Source organism: Equus przewalskii, chromosome 4 (genome assembly GCF_037783145.1).
Source record: "Equus przewalskii isolate Varuska chromosome 4, EquPr2, whole genome shotgun sequence".
Taxonomy (NCBI): domain Eukaryota; kingdom Metazoa; phylum Chordata; class Mammalia; order Perissodactyla; family Equidae; genus Equus; species Equus przewalskii.
Genome location: NC_091834.1, coordinates 90,970,671 through 90,989,486, shown reverse-complemented (window position 1 = coordinate 90,989,486; position 18,816 = coordinate 90,970,671). Strand labels below are relative to the sequence as shown.

Below are 18,816 nucleotides of genomic sequence, written 5' to 3'. Positions count from 1 at the left end.
AGTAGAAATAAAACTTAGAATATTGGCTCACATTGGTTTGTCTTAAAGATCATTATTGTTCTTATTTGTGTTCATTTTTGAAGAAAAGGTGGAATTGGACTGAAGTTTGACATCATGGATATATTTTTCTCTGTCTTGTATATTTCTCCATTTTTCCCTCTACTTATATTGGCATATTTAGCAAAGACAAAGAGTTGAGAAAAATCACATTTAGATTCTGCAGTCCACTGACTTTTTCTTCTGTATTTGGAGTCTGCTCTCATAGGACCTAGGATTTTGTTATGAGCTATCTTTGGCTTTTCCTTAATCTCCCTAATTAGAATGTTTTATTCTCAAAGGTAACAAGGAAATCTAATTTGATCTCTGATGGCACATGAGCATTTAATGCAGCATTGGACACACGTTAAATCTAATAAATGCAACTGGAAAAAATAGAACAGTGATCCCACTGGTCCATTTAGATATTCTGAGGAGAGGAAAACTTTTTTTTAAGTGAGAAAATAGTGTTTACTGTTCGTCAAGATTTGCAATACACATTGTTAGCTTATAAATTTAATTATAAAGTCTTACAGCAAAGAAGCCGAACTTGTTTCACTTTGTTTAACCCAGTGTTTTCCAAAATTATTTGACCAGGGAAATTTTTCCCCCACGATGCCAATTAAATTTCAATCAATTGTAGTGTTCTAGGGACATATATTTAGTGATATGCTAGAGTGGAATTTTCACAACTTCTTTTAGTAAAAATTACATCTAAACAAATCCTCTGGGGATGGAGATACACACCACACACACACACATGCGTGCACACACACACACTCTCTCTCTCATGCTGTGTTCTTCCTAGCTCAATCATCCCCCCAGATCACTTATCTTTAATAAAAGGATAAACTCATTGTGACCCTTTATTATAGTCATCTTCCTTATTTTAGAATGTACTTGTTTTCCCATATGACTTCAGCATCCCACTCACGACTTTTCTAAGCCTTCTCTAAAACTTGGTGACAGCAGTAGACAAGTTGAGGATATGCCTGGTGTCCTGAATTCATATCTTCCTCTTTCTTAAGTGGCAATGACCTCGAATCTACATCGGCTACCCATTCCATCTCCACATCTTGGTCTTCATTGTCTTCCAAACTTCCCCATTATCCATTGAACCTTCCATCACTCTCTCTCGCCCCCACTGCTTTCTTCTTCCTTTCCTCTACTCAGCAGATATGTGTAAGAAGCACTGTTCTAGGTTATGTGGTATCGAGATGTTTTCTGCAATTAGATAAGTATTTGAAAATATGGGATTTCAAAGCATAAAGGACAAGAAGAGAAGACAGCCAAGCCCAGACACTTGTGAAACACCTATAATTATGGAGTCGAAGTCAAAATTCAAAAGAAAAATGAAAAGATAGCAGGAGAAGGACCATCAGTAGTCTATTCTGTCAAGAAAACAAGCCATAAAAGGAGTTTCCAGAAAGTCAGTGGTTATATCCGTAAGGAGAGACTGAAGAATTACCATTGAATTTGGAGACCAGGAAGTAACTGGTGGTTTTCAAGAAAAAGTTTCAATAGAGTGTCAGAGACAAAACCAAGCATGATGAGAGAGATTCGGTACATCCCTAAAGAATCCTAATTACCAGATCCAGTTACAGTGTTGAGTGTCTGTGAATACACTCTGGTGCCATTAATACCACCCTTCTCGACACACAGACTACTGATTCTCCTACATTTTATATCCTGTCTTTTCTAGCTCTCTTATTTAAATATGCCATAATTAATGGGTATTCCACAAGGCTAAATATAAGTTTTCTTTTATATTCTAGGTAATTTTTCCTCTTAGGGACCTTAACTATGTTCCTAACTTCAGTTTTCACATTCTTCCACATAACTCACCAATGCACTAGACGTTTACACTTGGGTCCCTTGCAACAGGCATGTCTAAAATAAAAGTAATATATTTACCCTAGAGTTGGTGCATACTTTTGAACTAATTATTTTTGACAATAGTAACCTTTATAGTCCAATCACTCAGAATCAGACTTTGCTTATCTTGTACCTTGTTTATATTTTTAATTTTATCAGTTTGGAATATGAAACTTTTAATTTTGAGTGAGGGTAGAGTTTATATAAAGAAGAAGCATCCTGATAGATTCACGAAAAGAAACTGCTGGCAAGTGAAGTATAGTTCTTGAGAGTTTCAGGTGTATATTTGACATAAGGTATGCAGCCTTTAGTTGGGGAGCTTATCTGTCACTGTCGAGGCTGTCAGAATTCTGTCAGTATCATGGCAAAGTTCAAGGAGGAATCCGAAATGGAATATTTTTGACTGATTAGCATGAGGATGTATTAACCCTCACCGTATTAATTTAAGTATGCAAATTATTATTTAATATAGACATCTTGCAGTAATTTGGAAATAAGTTCTTAGGCTTCAATATTAGTTACTTTAGTTTTATGTTATTAAAAAATATAAGGATGCAGAGTGATGTATCTCCCAATATTGCACTTGGAGGTGGAAGAAGTGGTTCTGCCACTATTTCTGAGACCTTTGTCAGGTGCCTTAACCTCTTTTAAGACATTTGAAATCTGCAAAGGGATACATTTGGATCTCTAAGGATCTTTACAGCTGCAGCATTATAATAGTATAAACCATTGCTGTTCAAGAGAACTGTAATACAAGCCACATTTTCAATTTTAAGTTTTCTAGAAGGCACTTAAAAAATTTTAAAAAGCAGGTAAAATTAATTTATAATATTTTAACCCAATATATCTAAAATGTTATCACTTCCACCTACAGGCGGTATAAAAATCATTAATGAGGTACTTTATGTTTGATTTGTGCTATCTGTGAAATCTGGTGTATGTTTCATCCTTACCACTCCTCCACTTTGGATTAGACACATTCGAATGCTCAGTCCCCACTTGCAACCAGGGCCCAGGCAGTGGACAGCACAGCTGTAGTCTCTTTGTAACTGGTTTACATAGTCCTGAGGTGGTCACATAGTTGCAGGTATCAGATGGGCTGGCCCCATCTTTGATCTCTAGGCTGAGAGAAAACTCAGCTAACTCTAGAATGATTGCAAACTTTCATGTTTATCACTCAGAAATAGTTGCTCTTTGGTTGTGTGGTAAATTTGTATTCTCTCCCTTCCTTGGCCACGTCTTCACCCATCCAGCTCCCCATGGCTGTCACCCTGCTTAGATATTGAAGAGCATGTGAACCAAGACACCAGAGGCACACACACTCTCCCTTCCTTATGGCTCCTTGAGGTGAAACATGATCAGTACTTACCTGTCCCCTGACCTTGATGAACTGGGCTGGGTCAGCAGGTCCACATTTAACCATGTTATCATCTTTTCAAAGACCTGGAGTTAAATGAACTTTAGCCACCCAGTTCATGCTTACTTCATGTTCATTTTGGCTTCCGTAAATGAGGATACACCCTAAACATTAGGCACCCCCATGCCCTGACTTATTACAGCCACAGCATGGAAGAAAGCATTGTTTTCCTTTAATTGATAGGGGCAAGCAAACCATTCCAAGCCCCTCTTCTCCCTTAGCCTATGTTTGTCCCATCCTCTCTCAAGAGGAAGCGCATGGTACACCCTCAGTAGCAGTCATTGTGAATGTGTGAATGGATATCCTAAATCTACACTCTGTTTCAAAAAGCTCATACCTTTACTCTTATCTTGATTCCTTAGGGCTGATTTTAAACATTTCTTTTAACACACAGTAACCTTGTAAGCTATCAAGTGCAAATGAAAATGAAAATATCAAAGGGAAGAATCGTAGTGTACATGTTAGAAAGGGACACCTGGGCATCGAATCCTGCGTCTTGATTATCTTTCAGAGTTCAGAAATGTTGCCCTTGTTTTCCTTTGATTTCTCAGTATGAATAGCCTTCACTTTTTTGCCTGCCTATAAGGAAACGTAACGTGCATCTACTCTGTTCAAAGAAAGTGTCAATTCACCATCCTCTCCACCCCTCAGCTGCCTCTAATGTAAGTATATTGCAGAATGAAAGCATTGCTCAAAATGCACTTGGGAAACACACAGTGATAGCTAAAGCCGAACATGGACAGGTGGTGGCAGCATTGGCCAGCCACTGCGGCGGCATGGCTGTACTGCTAGGGGCAAAGCCAGGGACCTGGTGTTCTAACTCTGTCAGCCCCGCTTTTCCTAACACAAAGACAGGAAAGAACTCTGCAAACTGGAAAATGATTTTGCCCAGTCCAGATAGCTTTCTTCAGTTGTGATGGAAAATATGCCAAGTGCTGTGTGTTGCAACAAATTAAGTAATTTAATTGAAGGGGTGCTGGATGCGCTGGTTATTGCCGTCATTTGGAAGTTACTTGTATTTCATGGACAGTGAATTAATCCCCTAACTTTCCTGTCCATCTGAGTGTCAGCATTCCTCATGTGATTTAGAATTTTTCTTTGCAGGCTCATCTTCAGAGGAAGTTGTTTTATTGTGTTTGATTTTTCCCTTTTCTTTCTCTGCATCACTTCGCTGTCGCTTTCTAGTAGTTTGAATGGTTTCCAGGGCTCTGAGACGAGAGTCAGGTTTTCTATAGGTGGCTAAGTCGCCCATCCAGAGGAGATGTCAGGGGTTTTTCAAGTATGTCGGTGAACTAGTGGGAACATGGGGCCACACATTAGAGAGAGGCTTTCTCAGGACCCTCCAGCCATAACAGTTCTCAGCTGTCTATTGGTCCTGGTCTCAGGCTGGGGTTCTTCACACTCCTCCTGACCAGAAAGGGGCTTGGCTCCAGCACAGCCTCCTGTCAGCAAGGGGCAAACTTTTATTCCCCATTATCAGACAGAAGCCCACCTCCTGACTTCCACCCCTTACTGTTTTGTTTTGTGTTTTGTTTGTTTCTGGTGCATGAAGCTTTTTTTTTTTTGCTGTTATTATTGTGTCTAGAGTGAAATGGGGTATTGAAGGTGTAAGCTCATAGCATTATCTTTACCAAGAAGAGAGAGACACGTTAACTAAGCATAAGAAAAAAGTTTCAAATTTAAATCTACCTAAAAGAAATGGACTGACTTGTGAGTACAAACCATAAAGGGAGGCTGCATGATCATTTCTCAGGATTGCTTTCTTTTCCCTGCTCTGTATGGATGTTGAATTAGATTTCCACTAAGTGCCATTGCATTTCTGAGAGTTCTGGTTCTGCTCAGGGCTGTTTGCATCTGCTGTCAGTGATCCCTGATTCTTGGGATTTCTGAGTTTTCATGTCCTTTAAAGCCCCTTCTTATAGTTTAATAGGAGCATCTGCTTTTACTGTGTTTAGTTTGTGCTTTTAGCAGCACGGGAACAGTATATGGCACAGTCATCAGAACTATTTTAACATCTGGTATTATTTTTTCTTTAGTAGCAAGCTTTGTTAGTATTGTGTGTAAAAGAAGAGCAAAAGCAGCACTGGGTCAGAATCTAAGGAGTTTTCTTGGAGTAAATTGCCCAGTTTGGGGAAATGGAGGGACTTTTCACTCTTTTGTAGATCCGGATTTTTAGTTCACCGCATTGGATGAACATTGTGCTTTGCCTTTCTACAAGGTAAACACAATTTTAAACTTCTTGAGGGATGGGCAAGTCTTCCATCCTGGGAAGTAATCATTGTGGAGGAGAAAGGATTTTAGATGGGAATCAAGGGACCTGCTATGACTCTGCCACTTCTGATTATTTAGTCTTGAGCAAATTATATGATCGCTCTGCACCTCACTTAATAAATCTGCAAATTAACTGAATTTGATCAAGCAATTTCTAATATTTCTCCAGCACTCCAAAGATTCCAAAAGTCCATGCCACTGTCTCTGGGATGGTCAGGCCATATCCAGAACTGGGTTTAGTTTTTTATTTGAAGGTTCCTGGCATCAAAGTGGTTAAGAGGTTGGCCTTTGGAGCTTGGCATAGCTAATTTCGAATGCCAGTTCTACCACATGAACAATTTGATACTAAGGAGGCCATTGAACTTCCTTCCAAGTCTCAGTTTCCTTACCTATAAAATGGAGATGAAAAATATATTGATCTTTTAGAGTTCTTTTAAAGTTTAATAAGATGCCTCATTAGAGAACTTGGCTCAGAGACTAGCACATAGAAAGCAGTCAGTAATGTCACTCTTTTATGTTATTGTAAACTCCTTGAGAGCACTCATTCTACTTTATCTATCTTAGCCTAGCTCATTTATCTTTTTATTTCAGTTGCTTAGTTCTGTGTTTTATATGCAGTAGTGTTCAATAAATGTACTATTAAAGCATAATTTTCAAAATTTGAAAAAAATGACCCTCCTACACATCTAGAATGAATACATGTCAAAAATTTACTTAGCTCTTTTATGAAGGAACCAGCACTATGATAAAGCTGATTTATTGGAGAAGTAGAAAAAATGGATTGTGCAGTTTGTACCAAAATAATTTTCCTAAATTTGAGACAAAATTGATTAATATCCTATGGGGATATAAAACCATAGCCTGTTAAAGTAATCTTCTCTTCTCAACATCTGTATCTCTAGAGGACAGAAAGCTTCAAGTTAACCTACAATTGTAAAGTTCTTAGATCGGCCTGTGAAACACTAATATGACATTGTAAGGATATACAAGTTTCTTTTTGCTATTTCCAAGTTTTGGGTAATTTTTCTAAATAGTCGTAATAAGACTAAACTCAAAGTATTGTTTATCCTAAAAAAAGATTAAATGAGAATATGTTTCTGCTATATGAGTATCTATTTTCTGCCTAAACTTGTAATAAGCACTAGGTCCATCCACAATTATGTTTTCATAATGTTTCATTAAGAGAAATATAGGGATATTTAGGAAAACTACTATTTCTAAGATGATACCATGGAGGATAACTATTTAACGAGCGCTTAGGTGGACCAGGCACCAGATTACGGGCTTTAGATATATTTTTATCTATAAACAATCTTGTAGGTAAATATTATCTCCACTTTGAAAATCAGGCAAATGAGTCTGTGAGGTTAAATAATTTAATCAAGATTAGGCAGCCAATATAAGCCAGAATTGAAATTCAGTCTGATTCTGAGTCTTACTTCCTTCCAGTGCCCTACGTTATATATCTCCCTAAATTTTAAACTCTCCTAAATTGTAGAGTAGATCTCTAGCTAAACATACAGATGAAGGGGTCCGATTTTGCTGGTATGATAGTATGTACAAAACAGTCCTTTTCCCTATTTTTTTCTTTTAAATTGGCACCTGAGCTAATATCTGTTGCCAATCTTCTTTTTTTTCTTCTTCTTCTTACTCTCAAAGCCCCCCAGTATGTAGTTGTATATTCTAGTTGTGAGTGCTTCTGTTTGTGCTATGTGGGACGCCACCGCAGCATGGCCTGATGAGCAGTGCCATGTCCGCACCCAGGATCTGAATCAGCGAGACCCTGGGCTGCCGAAGCGGAGCGTGTGAACTTAACCACTCGGCCATGGGGCTGGCCCCGAGACTTGCTGTTTTGAAACCACCTGAGATAGGTGGTCTTTCTGTTCCCTGGCCACTGGATCAAAACATGTTTTAAAGAAACATAAAATCATTTCACTTAGCTCTTTAAAGCTGCCTCCTCTCAAGTTGTCTGCTTTGTAACTTACCTCTTTCTTCTCTCTCTCCTGGCCCCCAATATGCCTGTAGGTGGGCTGGATCCTTTCCATTCTGGATGAATTGCAGCTGAGCCCTCAGCCTCCTGTCGGGGTCCTTCCTCTGGGCACCGGGAATGACCTGGCTCGAACTCTCAACTGGGGAGGGGTAAGAACTGCTCTCACGGGCTGCCCATGTTATCAGGCATCAGGGTCCCCCAATCCACAGATGTCGTAATGGAAGGGGAAGATGCTGCTGCCTTCCATGGAATAAGTTAGAGTTGAGAATCCAGGTGCCCATGAACCATGATTTTATCTAGTAATTTTTTTGGTTTAAACTTACAATCATCTAGAGGAGAAGGGAAAGTTTGGTGTTAAAGAAAAAATTAGTGGCTAGTACACAGGCTCGGGGATTTTTGAGGTATCCATTAAAAGACAGTGGGTGGGTTGGCCTCAAGTCTTCCTGTAAAACAATCACACAGACTTGAGTTGATTCTGACCCTCAGCACTAGACAGAAGAGTAAATCTGGTTCAGATCTACAACCCTTACTTTGGGAGAGTTATAACCTTTTTTCTGGTCAGTGTCATCATGGCTTTGGCTATATAGGTAGCCAGCTGTCCTTTCCACCATGGAGCCAACTTCAGGCAAGCTTAGTGGAAGTAGTTACCTGTCACTAAGCAGCCATTTCATTTCTTTATTTTTTATACCACTAAGATAGTAAGAAGGCACAATATGCTAATATATGCAGTCCCACCAACTTTTTATTGGCTCATATGAGACCATCACCTGGGCTGGGCTCCATCAAAATTATCTTTGGATGTTAGCAAATATTGATCTGGCCTTGGGTGAACAAACTAATCTCTCATAGGTCTTTTTTTTCAAGTAGGCAAAGTATATATAATAAAAATATTTACATGAAGCAGCTAATGTGTTATCAGCGTTAACTCCTCTTATCCAAATCAATGACTTGACTATCCTTAGTAATCATGCTGTTGGTAATGTCTGCTTAAGGAGTAAGTAGCTCCCTAACTGGGCTGTTTCTCAGTCAGACTTGCCTTAGGTCCTGGAAGGAATGGGATCCTACTACAACGTTAGGGAGAGGTGAGAGAAATGGATTGTTAATAGAAGAAATTGTCTGTCAGATACCACCTTGATCCTTTTCCCCTTTTCCATACACACTTGTTCTGTATATTCTCCAAATTCCTCTAGTAGGAGGCGTGGGGAGTCCTGTTTTTACTCTGATAAGAACAACCATCCAGCATGGCCCCCAATGTCTCCCAGTAACTATTGATTCTTGGTGCCAGCAAAAATTATTCCTCAGCTCAAGCCAGCGAGAGTTACTATTTCTGTGCACATTACCTGTGACTGTTGTCTTAAATTCTAAGTACCTCAAGGAAAATAGTTTACTCTCCCAGCCTTGCTAATTGCAAAATAAACAAAGAGCTATAGCAGAAAGGCTCTTCCTTGTGTGAAATAGCTTCGGCTACACCATTTACTACTCTAGGTGGCAATGAGTGTGTTCTTTGATTCCTTAGGGCTACACTGATGAACCTGTTTCTAAGATCCTTTGTCAAGTAGAAGATGGGACAATTGTACAGCTAGATCGCTGGAATCTCCATGTGGAAAGAAACCCAGACTTGCCTCCTGAAGAACTTGAAGATGGTGTATGTAAGGTTAGAGAGTTCTTTCTTTAGCAGAGAGGAATGCTGGAGCATCTGTCTGAGGCACAAGGAATGCATTTCTGGTGGGAGAGTCATGTGCTGATTCCTTCCTATGAGAAAACAGGATAGTGTTTGAGTTTATGGCTAATAGGGCTGTGAGTATAACACTTCCCAATGATTCTGCCCTGTAGACTTCTAAAGACCTAGATTTCCTAGCTGCTTCCAGAGCTCAGGGAGCTGTTCTGTCCTAAGCTTCCACACCAGAAAGACATGTATCCACTTTTTAATCTTTCAAATTCATAACCTATGAGAAGATGAAAAATATATATGTTTGGGAGCATTAAGTACATGGTCTTTCAATAGAAAGATAACCTCCTGAGATTTCTGGTCTGATTTTAAATATCCCTTATGTTTAGGAAGCATCAACTAAGCCAGTTGCATCATTTGATTGGGACTTGAAGACACCTAAATAAATGTTTTGACTTAACGTTTTCTCTTCAGGGATTGAGCTTTTATTTCAACCCCAAACAGGCCGGGGAATATAGGTGTCAATGTGCTACTGTAGAGCTTCAGTGGAACATTTTGTTCTATGTTCTGGTCTCAATTTCAGATAAATTTGATAAGTTGCTGAGGAGCCACTTCCTGTATATTATTTCCCATTTTTCTTCTGTGACATTGTTTTCAAACTTCTGTGTGCACAAGTGTCTTCAGGTGTACCTGTTAGAAATGCAGATTATGAGGCTCAGTCCCCAGAGTTCTGATTAAATAAATGCAGGATTAAGCCCCAGGCATCTGTACTTTAAATAGCATCCTGATCTATTGGATTATGCCTTTGATTGAGGCTGAGGTTTCATGGATGTTCCAGCCTTAAAACCTGATATCATTTAGACCAAACCAATGCCCATTAATTCATTAGCATCATGATACTGACCAATCGTGATAGGTGCTCAGCTTTCTTATTTAGCTAAAATAGGTTAAAACATGTTTTGTCTTGTCATCATGGTTTTTTCACCTAAATCATAATCTAGAAACTATAAGGTTTTTAGTAGATATCAAGATTGCTCAGCTGAGCTTGAGTTCATAAGGTCACAATGCTGTTTAAAAAAGTATCATCTTGGGATATGATATTTCTTTCTAATGTATTTGACTTACAGAAATTGCATAGAAGACTGCCAAAGTATAAAATAAGTGTATCATATGGAAATTTTAAGATTCTTTCCCCACTTTACTTGGAATGGCTAAACCCTCAATAGAAATCTATATTCTCTTCAAAACAGCTTAAGAAATGGAAAGACTTCTTGGTGCAGCCAGGGAACGTTAATCCAGATAATTAAAGAGCTTTGAAAATGGATTTTTGAGGAGACGTGTAGGAAATTGGGGCAACTTTTACTGGAAAATGTGAATAAGAACTTACTAACAGGCTAAATTGGGATTTTTTTAGGGGATGGTGACCAGATGTTCACCTAAGTTATGAGTAGATGTTAAGACATGGATTAGAATTGTAGCCAAAAAAACATAAATGGTGGAGATGAACATGTCTGTACTTTTGGCAGGATTACCGACCCTTGCTGTCATTACTAAGGACTGGTATTTTGTTTAAGTGCAGGAACTGGACATTCTCAAATATGAAGCCAGGAGAGTGAGACATGGTTTTGGCATTGTCTCTCTGTGTTTAGTTTTTGTCTCTGTTCTCCAGTCAGTTGTAACCATTTCTAAGGGCTGATTTGATTTCTGAATCATTGTAAGCTCTGATTCAGGGCCTTCCGTGGGGGGAGGGAGTCATTCTTTATTTCCATTAGAGACCAAGGCAATCCAATTTCTGTATACTATCTCTCTTGTTCTCTCTCTCACTCTCCATCTCATTTCATTTTTCTCTTATGGGACAAGGTTCTCACTGTAGTCAAACAGAAAATCTTACTGACCAAGGGGCATATGAAACAATGTAATAAACTTACTTTTGACATCTTGAGGGTTAAACATTTATTTCTAATGGAAGAGAAGTGCATTTCTATCTGGAGGATAAACCTGATATTTATCTGGAAACATTATCAAACTGAGATAAAATTACCTCTCTATTTGCTTTATCATCCATTCTGAGTTGTAGAAGGAAAAGTAAAAGAATCACTATATCCCTTCTAGCATTTGCCACATGCTTTTCTAATTGTTCTAACATTGAACAGAAGCCGTAAGGTCACATCAATTTTGCAATTTTAATGCAGGACTTTAGGCACATAGTTCGTTCCCTCCTTTACTCAGCTTGCAGTAATAACAGCCAGGGACCCTCAGGACTCTGGGAAAGGGAGCCAAGGCTTGTGCGAGCATATGTGTGTCTGTGTTTGCATATTTTATGACCGTGTTAAAGATATAAGGTTTAATAGACTAAATAGGAATCTGAATACTGATGTGTGTGTGTGTGTGTGTCTATATATATGTTTGTTTTTTTTGTTTTTCCTCTAAGTCGAGAAGAGCTGAATGGCTTTCACTGCCTTGTTACTTATATGACTTGTCAAATAATATGTTTTTTGAAAATAAGTGAAAGGTAAATAAATTAAACATTGCTCATTTTAAGTTGCAATATTAATATACTAAGCAGAAACTCTTGAAAAAAGAGTATCCACTGATTAAGTAGGTTAGACACGATCCTTACTGAATTTACTTTCTAAGTTTGCTTAGTGAATGGTTCTTTGTAACTATTGCAAATATGTATCCCTCCGCTTAATAAAGTTCCTTATTACCACATGCACAAGAATGATTCTCATATAATAATTTGTGTTCGTATCACTTGTTTCCCATACTATTTAAAATTCTTGGGAGTATCATTTGAGTTGAGCTTTCACTAATGACTTAATTCAAAAATCCTGTGTTCTTTCCCCAAAACACCGTCTACCTTGAGTTATGACTGAGCTTTCTCCCAGGAACAGCCCCAGAGACACATGTCTGGCTTTAGGTCATATTTTTCTCTTTCTGCCTGGTTACACACAACTTTACCTCTGCCTTTGTTCATCATTGCAGCTTCCTCTGAATGTTTTCAATAATTACTTCAGCCTTGGATTTGATGCCCACGTCACACTGGAGTTCCATGAATCCAGAGGTGAGGACAACGTCTCATTTCCATCTCCCAGGGAGGAAGTTTTCAGCAGGTGTTTTGCATGTTCCCTTTTGTTTGCATATCACTTATGTGTTGACAGTGTCTTCCGTGTTGTTTCATTTTAACCTTCGGCATGACCCTGGGAGCCAGACCAGATAGGAACTTATTACAGATGGTAGCCTGAGACCTAGTTGTTTAGGGTCTCAAAGATGGTAAAGGACAGGATCAGATGTATGCGCCAGGTCTCGGGACTGCTAATCTTTAAGTTTGACTAGAAACTTTGAAGTTAGTGAACTACTAACAAGTGATAAAAAGAGATTTTTTCACTAAAATCATTAGGATACTCACAGCTTCTCAAATCACCGATTAATAAAGTCCAACACTTCATAACTAGGGCCATTGAAATATGGTAGCAAAAACATAAAGTCCTCCCTGTGTGCATAAAAGAGACACCTTAGAACAATGGGGGCACTATAGGTGGTTTAGGTTGAAAGAAAAGGGTATATTGGTGATTGGATTAGGTGTGGAAGGTGCTGAGAAAACCACTGGATGAGATAGGTAGGAATGAGGCTGAGAGGTAATTTGAAGCACTACAAGAGATGAAGTCAAGATTGGGGGAGCAAAACAATTTTTTGAAAGAGAAATAAGATGAAATGATGTGGTTAAATATTTCATCACAATTTTCTTATGCCGTTCAGAGCTGAGAAAGTTTAGGGTTTTGGCTTGTGCTTGGAAGCCTCAATCTCTCGCTCTCTCGGTCTCTCTTAATCTCTCTTCCTATTAATATAACTATACTATAAATCTATGTCTATGCCTGTATCCATAACTATATCTGTACCTAGTCCCTTGTGAATATGTTAATATATAACCAAAATAATGGTAGGCTCTAGGTTAGTAAGTGATTTGTGAGATGAAGTCATAAAGGATCTTCTCCTCCAGATTCTGCCACAGCATATGTGGTTGTAACTCACAGAATTTGAAATAGAGTACTAAAAGCTGGGATTCACATGTTCAGGTTCCAGCAATATTGCAGAGAAAATTCTGATAAAACTTTTATGTACTAAAGGTCAAGAGTGAAGCTGTAGGATTAAGGTTGTTAGAATACAAAATAAAAGTGAAGTACAAACCTATAATTCTCTTACTGAAGTCAGCAATTTTGGTAGACTTTGCCTTCCTGGTTTCATGGGCTTTGAGGGTCAAATGCTGTGCCAAATAAAAGCAATACAGATTCAAGAGAGAGCCATAGTTTGGCCTGATTAGCCAGAAAAATCACAGATGGAAAGGTCGGTTGATAACAAAACTATAAATATCAAATACCCAAATCAGAACCACCACCGCTCTCCCCACTTCTCTGCCATAGACAGTTCTTGGATATTAGATATTCAGAGGGTCCTCCGTTAGGGCTGACATTTATAACCTGTTGTCCTTCCTTTATTTAAGGAGAGTTAATTTGGGCAAGTAAATGGAGATTTCTTTCTCTATTTCTTCCCTTATTTTTTTCCCTTATATTCCTCAGGAGACTCTGGATCTGGACTTTCTAATAAAATCTTTAAGTTTCTTAACAATACTTGTAAAGTAATACAGTTATCACTGATGCATGAATCTCCCCAAATAGGCATCCTGGCATGAAAAGTGGCCTAAATGTGTAAGTGGCCCACAATGAGCTCATTCAAGGGAGCCTAATATTTTGCCTAATCAATCTGAAAGTTACGCTAATGATACATTTCCTTGTACTATGATGAAACTTCTGTGCCTCACAGTGAGGGGGGAGCAGAGGGAGACATCAAGGTGGAAAGACCAGGCTAAGAAGGGAATTCTTGTGGGAAAGTGATGTTTTCTTTTATTTTGAGCTATGAGACTGTTTCATTTTAGAGAGGAATGTGCGAATTGTGGTGTATATGTGTAGATGCATAGTTTTATATGTGTGTGATTATAAAACCATTGTCTAAAAGATACCAAGTGTTAATCTTTGAGTAATTTATTGCTGAGGCTTGGTGTAAGTGCTTTAATGCAATATGAAATGGAATTGCAAACATTTGCCCTGCAGGTAAACTAGAACACTTGAGGCAAACCAGCCACTGAGGAGCTGATCAGGGAGAATTGATGTTGACTGAGAATAGTAGCTACAGCATTCCTGAAGATGGCATAAAGATGGTACAAGATAAACATCCACAAAATTTTGAAACCAGATTGTTGATATGCCTAGACCAGAGGTGTAGACTTCTTAGTATCTGTTTATCTATTCTTCCTGCGTTAAGTTAAAATCATTATTTGTGATGAAAAGTGTACTTACTCAAGATAATATCCTTTTTTTTTTGTACTGTTTTTTGTTTGTTTGGATTTTCCATATTTTTACCTGGATAGTCAAGAAATCCCAAGCTCACCTGCAGAAGGAAAAGAAAGATAGCAAAGCCCCATTTTCAATAGGGGTAGAGTTACTTATTTTTGTTGGTAGACAGTGAGTGGCTGTAATCAAGTCAAGAACACTCATGGTTGAGACTTCAAACTATTCTCAAACACAGACACTCACAGTTTGAGACTTTGTGACAAAACTTGTATCACTTGCCATAAAATACTTGGAGGGCAACTCAAAGCCTCATGAGATCTATTATAAAAAATAACCTATCATATATCACTCAAAAAATGTAGCACTTTAAATTGGAAATTACGTGAGTCCATCTACATGAAATGGGTAATAAATACAAATCTTGCTAAAGCAGAATCTTTAAAAATTGCTGAAACAATTTTTGGCATAGATGTGAAATGTTTTGTCAATTTGGGCTAAATGCAGATTTTTGCATTACTACCTATATTGTCTTTCTTTTAGAAGGGACAATTAAATAACATATATTTTGAGACAGTTTATTGGTGGCATCACTGTGTAAATGCTTTTAGAATTATCAGGAGAAAATCAAGCAAAGAGTGAAGATAGTCTTAACATTTTGATTGACTGTATATAAAGAATGCAAGTGTTTGAATAATTTGGGTTTCTGTATTTGATCAGAAAGAAGGTATACGCCATTTGATTGGAAAACAGGGATGCTTTCCTTTTCTCCAAGTGGCTAAACCATGCATGATTGAACTGCTGCTACTTGCATGTCAGAAAGCGCAATCATTTGGAACAGAATTTGGACATGTAATAGGATTGGTCATTTAATTGTCAGTTGGAGCCTTGCCCAGAACTTTAATCATTATTGCATTATGACAGTGCTTGAGGAAGTACGTTGAAAATATTCCAATCTATTAATGTATAGCCATGTTAACAGTGATTATCAGGTGGCAAAGTTAGGTCTCACTTTGACGCTATATGAATTAGATTGTCATTTTTTTGGATATGAAGGATATTAAACACACCAAACTCTTGTTCTGAGATTGGTTGCTTAAATTTTACTGCTTCATTGAAATTACTTATTGTTCAGAGGAGTTGACCCTTGTGCTGCAAGGTCAAAGAAATACAATTATGACTCTAGAAGAGGCAGCATTTAAATTTGATTTAGCATTTACTATTTTCACTGAATGTACAGAGGCATGCAGATCAGCACATTTCAAAGGATTATGAATGTTTCATGATTCATGTGAAGAACAGACAGATTTCTTTAAAAAGGTGTTATTTGCAGTGGATTGCTAAATTTCATTGTCACCATCCCTGCAAAGGACACACTGCCAGACTCTTGTCTAGGTACTGAGACTCAAGCATGGTTTGCCCTTGAGAAGCTCTCGCTGTCCAAGGTTCTCTGTCGGTAATCTTCTCTTCCATCTTGAACCTCTGCGTGGCACTTACTGATCATTCAAGATTCAAGTGTACCTGCCTCTGGAACACTTTTCTGATCATTCCCTTTCTGTGTTACCACCACCTCATCTTATATAGACATCTTTTTCTGGCATATACAAAATGATGGTTTACTTTTCATTTTCAGACCTTTCTCCTCCAGTCTAAACTCCATGGGGGCAAAAGACCACATCCTATTTATTTTTATATTCCCTGTGCCAAGTCCAGTGTCTGTCTCAATAAGTGTTTGTTACAGTAATAGAATGTTTAATTGGAGGAAAAGCCCCATCTATAAAAGATAAATAACAACAGAAGGGAATACATAGAAAGGGAAAAGATTAGTTGTATAGGCAGTAAATAAAATAGGAATTCGACAGGATTGTTGCCAGGGGAAATGTATCGGGAAAATTTCCAGAAAGGGTAGGAGATAATACAACTGGGAGATAAAGGAGGAGTGTGACGTAGACAAGAAGTGAAGTGGGCGAGGATGTTTCAGACAGGAAAGAAAAGTACAGAGGGACAAGTCAACTTGCGATGAAGATGAATTAGATGACCAGTTATTACATAATTAAAGATTTTTGTAGTGGTGTTGGTGAAATGAAGATAATGTTGGTAAAAATACATGTCCTTAATGAGAGATGATATTGGAAGGAAGATTTTTTAAAATATGTACTGTGGAATTGAAGGTAGCAATGTTACTATAGGTATAGATTTTGGAGTCATTTATGTTTACATAACTCAAGTCTTAAGATTGGGTAAGTATCCAATGCAGAGAATATGGAAGACGTGTGAGTTATATGGGGTCCAAATTGCTTATTGATAAACATAGTGTTGAACTTATATTTACGAATTTCTTCCTAATTTGCAAGACAAATTACAGACGAAATAAGGGTTTAGGAGCCCATTCTGATGGCACACATGTTATTGTGTTTTGTATGAGGATGGGATTAATATATTAAATCAATGGAATGGATTATACCCAGAGCCTCATCATCATTATAAATGGATTACATCCAGAGCCAAATCATTTAGATGATTTAGATGATGAGATTTGGAAAGTTTGAGCTAGTGAGATTTAGATGAGATTTGTGGATTTTGAGTTGATGCCATATTGGGGATGAGACCTTTGGGGACCTTGGAGGAACTAAATGTATTTTTCATATGTGAAAGATGTGAATCATGAAGCCATAAGGGTGGATATTGGTAGGTAGGATTTTGGCCTCCATAACCTGTGCCATTTGATGTCATGTTGTTGTTAATATATGTCATGTAAGGTTAATAACTAGCTGGCCTTAAGATAGGAAGATAATTCTGGATTGTCTGAGTGCGCCCTTTGTAATAACATGAGCCCTTAAAAGCAGAAGTGGAAGATAGAACAGGAAGTGAGAGAGATGTGACAGAGGAGGAAGTCAGATAAATTCAAAGTGTGAGAAGGACTTGATGTGCCATTGCTGGCCCTGATAATGGAGGGGATTGCAAGCCAAGGGATACAGGAGGCCTCTAGAAGTTGATAATGAACCCTAGCCAACAGCCAGCAAGGAAAAAGAACTTCATTCCTACAACTGCAGGGAAATAGATTTTGTCAACAACCTGAATGAGCTTGGAAGTCAATCTTTTCTAGAGCCTCCAGATAAGAGCCCTGCAGGCTGACATCTTGATGTTGGCTTTATAAGACCCTAAACAGAGGACTCAGGAGAGCCCAGTCCAGACTTTTGGCCTAGAGTACTGTAAGAAAATAAATGGATGTTTTAAGCTACCAAGTTTACAGGGATAGAAAACTAATACAGTTAATGTTGGTGTCCAGTCAGATTGTAAATAAGTTAATGGTGTAGACATACACAGTGAGTGTTTGGATCTCACTATCTCATACCTTCTTCTTGTGGAAGAAGAGGATGGGCAATTTAGGAATTGCAGCAATAAGCCATGGATACTTCCACTGTTGGGATCTTGGGATACTTTGAGTATTGGTATTTCTTGAGCATGGCTTTTCATGGTTTACCTCATACCAATTAACAGACACAACTTTCTTAAGGAGAAAGAACCTTAAACTTTCTTAATGGCCCTTTCTCAATTCTGTATCCCCCTTTTTCTTGATATACGTAGTTGGGATCTATATTCTTTGATCCTTTTCAAAGATATATCAGTTCTTACACATGCACATAGACATGTTCAGCCGCTCAACCCTTCCCATTTAGTAGCCAGTGAGGAATGATTGAGTACTGTTATTTGCAGGCTATCCCTTGCTTTCTTGTGGCCTGGCTTCTGTAGGGTTAGTGGCAAAGGTCTAACACTAGCAGACATCTCTCTTAGCTCCAGCCAACTTTTGTTTCCAAGTCTGATTTGTTCTTGGAATAGGGTAGATATAAAAATGGGAAAAGGATCCAGTTGCTAAGGAGGCCTCAATATGGGAGTCAATTGTATAATATACTATTATATTATTAGCGGAGAGATAACAGCATTTTACCTCACATCTTTTTTAAAAAACCTAGCCCTAAGAAAGGATAAATGAGCATATAGGATAAGATAGCAGAGGGCGAAACATTGACAGTGAGTTCCTTTGGAATGTCTTAGAATTTTATTAGAATTTAAGGAAATGATATTTCTTTTAGGAATTTTTAATCCCTTGAATTCATGTGAACATTGTTTGATGCAGACTCTTGTTTAATCTTTTTGTCCTCAGCCTTAATAACATACAAGAACAAACTCAAAATTGAACCATTTTTTCAGC

General features: G+C 38.1%; 1 protein-coding gene across 12 annotated transcripts in view; it reads left to right on the top strand.

The window, feature by feature from the left end:
- Positions 1-18,816, top strand: part of DGKI (diacylglycerol kinase iota) — a 424,664-nt gene that overhangs the window by 232,116 nt on the left and 173,732 nt on the right. For all 12 annotated transcript variants that reach the window (XR_011539629.1, XR_011539628.1, XM_070617836.1 and 9 more), the window contains 3 exons: positions 7,625-7,738; positions 9,106-9,243; positions 12,244-12,322. Coding sequence is in view for 10 of the 12 variants with exons in the window: in XM_070617836.1 (XP_070473937.1) it covers positions 7,625-7,738; positions 9,106-9,243; positions 12,244-12,322 (331 nt within the window). In the remaining 2 variants the exon portion in view is untranslated. The remainder of the gene's footprint in view (positions 1-7,624; positions 7,739-9,105; positions 9,244-12,243; positions 12,323-18,816) is intronic.